Source organism: Sesamum indicum, linkage group LG1 (genome assembly GCF_000512975.1).
Source record: "Sesamum indicum cultivar Zhongzhi No. 13 linkage group LG1, S_indicum_v1.0, whole genome shotgun sequence".
NCBI classification, from domain to species: Eukaryota; Viridiplantae; Streptophyta; class Magnoliopsida; order Lamiales; family Pedaliaceae; genus Sesamum; species Sesamum indicum.
The window spans coordinates 7,950,302-7,959,288 of record NC_026145.1 but is presented as its reverse complement, the minus strand read 5'-3'; the positions used below and the strand labels follow the sequence as shown (position 1 = coordinate 7,959,288).

Here is an 8,987-nt window from a genome sequence, read left to right as displayed (position 1 = left end):
TTTCTTTTAAAGAGGGACCAAAATTTTTGAAGTTATAATATTTCTGAAACACATTAATAAAAAGAGGGATTAAAATTGAAAAATGAGTTATATTTTCTGGTTTCATATAATTTGAGGGAGCAAAAGTGACACCTGCAGAGTTTAGGACCAAAACTTACTGTTTATGTTTTTATTTTTAATTTTCAATGTAAAATGTGTATTTTTAAATTTGTATAAATTTTCGTATGAAAATAAGAATATGTTTAGATTAATTAATAAGATCATATTTTATATCATATTATGACGTCAAATTAATAAATTTCGAATAAAAATACGTATAAACAAATATATTTTTGTACTGTTTCCGAAACTCAAAATAATTGTGTAATGTAATGTATGGATGTGATCCAGTCTACGGAGGAAAAGGACAGCCCTTCTCCTAAAAGTCCACAACCTTTGCACTATTTTACTATGATGCAACAAATATAAAATGTCACTAGAGAATTTCAAGAAGGGAGATGGCAACAGGGATGAATTTAGACATAAAAATTTGAATTTTTCAATAATTAATTAAGCTTAAATTTAGATAAATTGATAACTAATAATCTAATTAATTGTAGCTTGCACGGGCAATAGAAACATTTTTTACCAAATTGAGTACATAGACTATCCATTGGTCCAGGTCTGGGTACGAATCTTTTCTAGGCCTCGATAGGATTTTGTCCTACTCATTAACAGCTTTAGTATGACGTTATTGGTTGGTCGATAATTAGTTCGGTGGTGCAAATATAGAGATGATTTCCACCTGAAGACATGCAAAATTTACCATAGCTGCTTGATTTTAAATTCAAATCAAGAACTGGGAATTTTCTTTATTAAGCAAAATGAATGTAGCTTGGTCATCATCTCAACAATCATGTACAATCTCTCTCCCCGTCTAAAAAGGCAAAATTACAAGTTGTACTTGTTCTCACAATGCCGGCAGAAATCAGTATCAGGCCATTCTCAGTCAGAGGAGCTGCCATAACAGAAGAAATGCATAGTGTAGGAGCCTATGCAGAAATTGGACGATAAGGAACTACTAGAGCTTCAACCCTGTAAGGAAGCTTTGGCAATTTCCAGTGCCTCCTCCACAGACGATGCTTTCTCAAGCTTGGCTTTGTCGATTGAAGGTTGGCTCCTAGCCAGTTTAGGAAGCAATTGGAATTCCTATGATAGCATTGAAAAGCATTGTCATGTGATGAAACCAATTGCTTTCTCAAGTAAATCTTCAAATGTACCGGTAACTGCTTTCTCTTTCTATAGCTCATAACTTAAGTATATAGTTCTAAGAAATAAGAAGACCAACTTCAGATACAAAGGTAATTAACTCATACCTCAGGGCTTCCGCTTTCAAGAAAAACTCCTTTCAGCTTTCCTGCAGGCACGAAAAGTTGTTATTTGTCGGTTTTTCCCTATATTTCAATGTATGAGTTAACACGGAAGTATTTATAATCAGGTTTCCTTCTGACATTCAGGTACTAGGATCTCTATTATATTAATGTTTCCAAAGTGCAGTAATTTGGAATTTAGGAGGAAAGGAGAAGAAAATGGATGAGAAAAGCTAACAAAAAAGATGGTACACAAGGATTCAGATGAAACATTTCCACACATGGAGACGGTGATTACCAGAGTCTATCCAGAATGTTGCGACTTTTGGATCAAAGTTCCCAACTTCTACAGTCTCACCAACTGCTCATCAAGATGCAAAAAGTTAGTAGCACTAGAAGGGTAACACACAAAAGGAACCATCTAAAGGGAACTCCGAACATATACCAAGCAGGACATGTTCTTACCATTGTCACCAAAGAATTGCCACCATACTTTCCTTTGGCTCCCTTCATATTCAAATACTCTTGAGTAGAAATAAGGGAGATAATCATACCTAAATCAAACACAAAACTTGATTATTGATAACGGGTCCTTCAAGCTGAAGTTGTATAAAGGCAGTTCAAAGAGAAATTTATCCTACTTACGTGGCAGTATGTGCAGTTACTAGTGATTTAACACAATGATGGGCAGACCGACGAGCATGATCAACATGTTCAACCCGTGCAATTCGGTTATATATCTGTTGCAATACATACCTCGTCAAATTTTAGAGAATATAAAATGTTTCTTGTTGCTTAATCCTAAAGAATACATACCTTCAAGGGAAAAGCTGCTACATCTCCAATAGCAAAAATGCCAGGTACGCTTGTTCTGAACTGACCATCAACCTGAAATTTAGCATCACAAAACATTAGCGCGTGCCTCTTACTTTTCTTGGGCAAGTGAGTCAAACTATCTATACGGGAGGTACAGGATATAAAGGCTTCTTCAATAATTGGAACAGTTTTCAGATAACATGCTGCGTAAATCTGCCATCATTATTTTAGTTTTTGATTTGGATTAAGGGCTTCATTTGATTTTCTTTTTCCCCTTTAAAAGACGCTGATTCATGAAGTTGAAATTCAGCTGCGATGTCACTATATTATGCTAGATGATGACATACTTTGCATTTTAAAAGGTTTAAAAACTTTAAGCTAAAAGATAATTATAATACTAGCAGAAGTTCATACATGTTGTATGACACCTTTATATTAAGAAAATAAGTGCCGTGATTCTTACCTGTATTCCTCCCACAGCGCTGCTTAAACCAACCCTTTCAAACGGACCAATGGCTGGTTTGGCTCCAATGCCAACGACGACCTGTGTGATGATAGCCATGATTATCTTCTCATCTATGTAATATTGGGATTCATATATATATGAGGTTGAGTTACATAGAAGAAAACTGATTCATATGTATATGAATTTCAACCCACAATACATCCATATGTTAATGAGCAAGTTTCTCTAAGTTACCGTGTCAGCTTCAATGGTAGAACCATTCTCAAGTTTAACACCAGCTACACGACCATCAGAACCAGCTTCAAGATTCTTTATTGAAGCACCCTGGAAATACAAACCAAATCAAGTTCTATCCTTATCATTCTTGAATTCAGTCAATTGGATGATTTCGGAAATTTTTCCCATTTTTCCCTTCCCTTTTTCTCTTTCTTTTGGTGGGGTTGGAGTGGGAAGCAAGGATAAGAGTTGGAAACTAACCTTGACAAATCTGACACCATAATCTTGGTATAGTTGTTCATACTTTTGTGCCAGAGAAGGAGTGAACAATCTTGTCATAAGATGGTCCTCGGGAAAAATTATCTATATTACGAAAAAGATGATGCATGTCAAAATTTGTTAAAACAGGTAATTCGCATACACTAACTGTTGAAATCAAAATCACAAAGTAGAGATGTCATACACTTCAAAGCACTCATAGTTTTGATTACTAGGTCCATACGATTGATATTTGTGCACAATATCATTTAGGTGAGAACAATCATATTAAATTAATCATTCTCTCTAAGTGTTACATGCAAAGCACTAAAATGGTAACCTGACAAAAACATAGCCAGTTGTGCTTTAATGTGTATCGTATTGTGTCCTTTGCTGAAGGATTTTCCCTGATGGCAAAACCTATCGACAACATAAGGAGGTATAATGGTTACTCACGGTTGTGTCAAGTTTCCAACCAACGGCTGCTGCTGCAACTTCCATGCCAATGTAGCCACCACCAACCACGACAACTTTCTTTGCTTTCTCCTAAGAAATGCATTATCAAAAATCAGCGTTGCAGCTGACAAATAGAGAGATTAAAATAATAAATCATGTAAAATTGATCGCATGCTAGCACACTAATTTATAAATTACCAGTGATGATATCAGTGAATTGGCATCTGCAACATCACGAATGTAATGAACACCTGGTAAATTTCCTCCAATCTTATCTGGAAATCTGATGCCAAGGCACAAAGTATCCATTTAATCCATTAGAGATTTTAATAGAAGTCATCAATGCAAACAATGTACTACTGCGAAATGTACTAGTGAAGGTGGAAAACTGAATGTAACTTCTTCTGCCAGATGGGAAAATATTAGAAGTATGATAAATAGCAAAGTTGAAGCATGGTAAGCATTTAATAACTTGGAAAGAACTAGAGTAATGGGTTTAGACAAAGCCCAAACCTCCAGAGTCAAACGAGCACAAGTATTAATTATACTATTCAATGGAAGGACATAGCGACCTTTGAAAACATGCAGCTCAGAGCTCATTTCATAACAGTATTCAAACTGGGGCAATGTGGGGCTCAGATAAGACTCTAAGGATAGAAACATTGGCTAGATGATAATTGAGAAATTATTGAAATACCTGGAGGCAGTACATCCTGTAGCAATTATTAGGGATCCATACTTGAGCAACTTTCCTGAATTTGTTCTCACTGTTTGCTTTTCAATATCGATGCCTTCCATTGGATCTTCATAGAGCATCTACGTAAAGAATGGAAACAATGTGAGGGGAACCATGAGTTTATGAAGTTATGATGCTATCCAGAGGTAAGAAGATGATAGCTACCAGTTACTGGAGCTATTGAACTTCATCAACTTGGGCTCGAGTTGCAAGTAAAAAAATATTTAGTAAGTGATATAGCAAAAGCAAGTGATCCTTGAACCAGAGATACTTTTCAGACTTTTCTATCGACCATAACGTATCACGTGTGTTGCACGTGTAGAGACAAATATTTAGAGCCAATTATATCACTTATTAGCTATAAATTCAGATCATAATTTTGTTTATATTTCTACCATTAGAACATTATTATGTACAATTATATTCTCAAAAAAATTGATAATAATTGTTTTATAACCCATTAATTCTATTATTTGCAATTCACTTCTAATTTCAGTGATACTATTAAATAAATAGTTTAATCCTTGAATTGAAATCTTTTATTTTGTATTATATTTGATGATCTTGTATTGGAAGAAATTAGTCGAAAGTAAAATATAATATGCCAAAATAATTCAATATTAAAATAAAATAGCCTTATTTTTTGTTCTTATAAGAAATTCTAATTTAATAAATTGATTATGTTTTATTTTTTGCTTTTTTTCACAATTTGCTGTGTTTTTTATTTTATTTATTTTTGTGTATAATATATATTTTCTTTTACTACAATACCCTGATGTCTTTTATTTTTAAATTATTGACATGAAATGATTTTAAACTAATTATTTATTAACTATTGTTAATCAAATTTTAATCTAATTAGTAAGGTCCTATTACTATGCTAATTTTGTCAAAATATTATTCATATTCTTCATTAACTTCTAAGTTTGAAATATTATTGAATAAAATGTTTCTTTTGTGCCTTTATTTGCAATTTTAATTTCTTATTCAATAATATATTATGTTTTACAAACTTAGAGGGTGTTCAACTTACTTAAAACATCTTATATGTTCCTACATCTTGCAAGATGTTTTATGAGCTTAAAAATGTTGAATTATATTTTAGAAATAAGGTTTTATTAAACAATTTGGATAAAATAAAAGGCCAAACCATATAGGATATTAGAGTGTTCTAAATCATAAACTCTTTATAATGTAATAATGTCTAAAAATGGCATTAAGTTAACTATTGGAATTTAAATCATATAAAAAGATAGTTGCTTTGGGGAGTATACATCAATTATATGAAGAATAAAAGTGAAATACACAAAATAGTAAGAGTGATTTTGTTTATTGAAAGTTAAGATTAAATAGTTTAAAGGTTCTTATAAAAGAGATAGTTGAGCTTACATTTTTTCTTTTTAAAGAGTTTGTAAGATCATGAACAACTTGTTTTGAGATCTTTTAAGCTTTATATTAAAAAAATACCAAACAATTTTGTAAAGCTTAATAAGGTAGTTAAAAGAGCTTATAAGCTTAGCCAATGACCCACTTAATCTTTTGTGTGCATACGTTATTATCTAAAATTAAAAAATTAAGTAATAAGAGATTCTTTGAATAATTTAAACTTTATATGCAATTTCAATTTTTTAATAAAAAATAGTGCTTTACTTGTCGATAATATTTCTCTTCTTAATACTTATTTACTTTTGTAAACCTGAAGTTATTTTTTATATATTTATTCTAAAGAGAGATACTTCTTTTTTGTTAGTATACAATTGAAATTTAATCTACAACTAATATGTTAGTGTATAGTTATTTCTAAAATCTTACTTTTTAATGTTATCAATATTGTTTATCCTCAATTTTATAGAGCTGTACCTTATTTTAGTAAATATTAATTATACATATTAGATTTTTTTTTTTTTTTGTATTCTTTCATTGATATCTTTTTATTTCTAAATATTTTAAAATTTATTGATATACTAATTGTTCATTATTTTTAAGAAGAAATCATATAGATTGATGAATAACTAAAAGCAGTCACCAAAAAGACAAAGTTATAATAAAAAGGGAAACTATTTAGTAGTTCTAATTCCTCTCAACTACTTCGATATAAAGTACACAAGTGCATCCAACCCAGGGAGTGAAGTCCTAAGGCAATAATTATTTTCACACATTCTAAATGAACAATGTTGACATACCTAAAATATATAAGAGTGCGAGACGTCAATTATTCAGTTACAGTCAGAAACCATCAAATTCTCTGAGAAACTACAGCAATATGAAATCATATCACATCTATGAGAAAAGAAGAGTCATTGTTACCTCTATGCCTTTCTCCTTATACCAGTCAGGAGTCTGTCTTTCGCCACCTGAGCCAACACATGTATGGAAACCCTAAAATAACAAATGCAACAATCATTCTCCCATAACAGGAAAAAATAAAGACACAATGCTCCTACCATTTAGCATGTAAAAATCCCCTGAAATGTCTTACAATAGTCCTCTCTAGTCCATCAACAAAAAATATCAATGCTCTATAAAATGCAACTATCGTATTTGGTATAGCAGAATCCTAATATAACTTGAGAACCAGGGCTTAAAAAATGTAATATCCTTTCACAGATGCAAAACACATATCACGAAATCGAGCAGAAATCAAAATAATCAACATCAATGCTCACCGGTAAACGTGCTGGTTTTTTATCCAAAGGGAATAAGTAACCTTTTGTTAATGCTGGACGCTCATAAGGTGCGTATGCCTGTAACCGAGTAGAAAATGATCAATGCGAACACAATTATTGAAATGTCATATTTTCAGATCTGCAAATTCAGGTAGAAGAGTGATGAATTCAGCCACAGGCATTTCATTAAATACCAAGACATTATCTTGATCATATTCTACATTAGTCCAAGAAGTTATAACCTTGATCATAATTCCATCATGACTAATTTTGCTTTAGAAAACAGCCAAGAGCGAAAGAAGGTGTGAAGACATTTAACAGACGATGGCTCTTGCAAAGAAACATTCACTTACCATTCAACAATTTCTCATCATTCAAGAATGTCCTTCAGCTTACAGGGCATACTCAGCTTTAAAATCAAGCGCACACGCTCAGGCACGCACATAAACACAGTTGTTTCCCAAACTCATAATCACTTCTAGCTCATAAGTCCGAGAGATATAAATTATTCACAGAAAAAACACCAGGGAATGCACAACTGAGTGTGCGCACACACACACACACACACACACGACTCACGAAAACCATAATTGCTCCTAATCCAGTCACTTTGGATTCCTAACATGTTCATTAAACAAAATTCCATCATCAAACCAATTTGTTCAGAATGGAACAGGTCATATATATCTGCACTATTGCAGAATTCGATTCTCGACATAGTTAGCCAACCTAAGCAAAAAACATTATATTACCATTCATTCAATCAAATTCAAATAGGTGGCTACCTCTTTGGAGACAATGCAAAGCCTTCCATCAGCCAATCCATGCTCGACAAAGGTCCTAGCTGCGTAACCAGCTGCATTTCCACCTCCTACTATAACAAATCTGCAATCACAAAAGGCAAAGAAAGAATGACAAAATTACATACAAGGATACAAACAATCCAACTTTCATACAAATATAACAATCACTGGATGCAACAATCACAAGGTGGGAATGATTACTCTCGATTTTCATTGGCGAAAGATGAAGCCGAAACAGTGAATCTTCTACGGGAACTGGTAGAAACGATTGAAGAAGGTCCGGAAATTTGATTCACTGAAGTTGACCGTGGGCACCAGAGCGAAAGCCCGTTCTTCAGTGGAATCGCGTTCGAGATGCTCGACATAATTCCTCTACGAACTGCAAGCTTTTACAACCCACCAAAAATGGAGTAAAAATGAGAACTCGGAAGGAGCAGAAAAGTATTGAACTCTGAGAAACTGAGAGGATAGAGAGTCAAAGGATTGGACCTGAAGAAGAAGAAGACATCGGGATGCAGAGGAGTGATCAGCTTTATATATTCTTGATAATATAATAATTACTGGGAGTTAGGATTAACTAATAATTTAATAGCAAAAATGGCTCTTGTGATGATTCAAGAGTTACGGGACTAGTCTGTGTGAGTGCTCTGTGGTGGCAGCGGCGATTGGCGGGGTGAAAGGGACGTCAGAAACAGTGGCGGATTTTTCCGATGATCTGGGGTGGCATAACGCCCAAGAAATCATCATGGGCCGCCATTTCAAGTTTGGATCTTTCTCAGGAAGATAATCCAAATGTGATACGGAGATTGAGCTGTTTCTTGATCTTTACTCTTTGTTCTTTACGATAACACTGTTCCTAGTCCTCGTTCCTTTTCCACATTATTGGGTCATGATCATCAGCCCAAAAGAGTTCCCGGCCATTCTGGAAGTTTTTCATGAACTTGGGTAGATGGAAATGTTGGGAAGGAGAAACGTTTGCTCAGTGCCATTAGCCCATTGGCTTCCACAAGTTTCTTTTCACAAAATTGCTTTCTATTCTTGAAATAGGACTGCAAATCCAATTTCAACAACGTTCGGCATTGATAAGTATAATTATTTTTTTATATAAATTACAACGAGTTCTTTTCAAATTTGATACAATTACAAATATTCTCTTATTATTTAAAAAATTATAAATATCTCTATATTATTTAATTAAATTATGTAATTATTGTATGAAGG

General features: G+C 33.3%; 1 protein-coding gene across 2 annotated transcripts; it reads right to left on the bottom strand.

The window, feature by feature from the left end:
* LOC105158249 (monodehydroascorbate reductase 5, mitochondrial) lies at positions 819 to 8,666 on the bottom strand. 2 transcript variants are annotated; one of them, XM_011074945.2, is made up of 17 exons: positions 8,256 to 8,666; positions 7,968 to 8,152; positions 7,749 to 7,848; positions 6,964 to 7,041; positions 6,605 to 6,676; positions 4,259 to 4,377; positions 3,760 to 3,844; positions 3,562 to 3,651; positions 3,109 to 3,210; positions 2,866 to 2,955; positions 2,629 to 2,709; positions 2,166 to 2,237; positions 1,995 to 2,089; positions 1,815 to 1,903; positions 1,648 to 1,710; positions 1,356 to 1,396; positions 819 to 1,188 (listed from the first exon to the last, which is right to left on the bottom strand). In XM_011074945.2, the coding sequence occupies exons 2-17, from the start codon at positions 8,129 to 8,131 to the stop codon at positions 1,069 to 1,071; spliced, it is 1,461 nt and encodes a 486-aa protein (XP_011073247.1). In that variant the 5' UTR covers positions 8,132 to 8,152; positions 8,256 to 8,666; the 3' UTR covers positions 819 to 1,068. The 2 variants fall into 2 exon arrangements, with proteins under 2 accessions (XP_011073247.1, XP_011073229.1); XM_011074927.2 differs by having other exon boundaries at positions 7,968 to 8,145.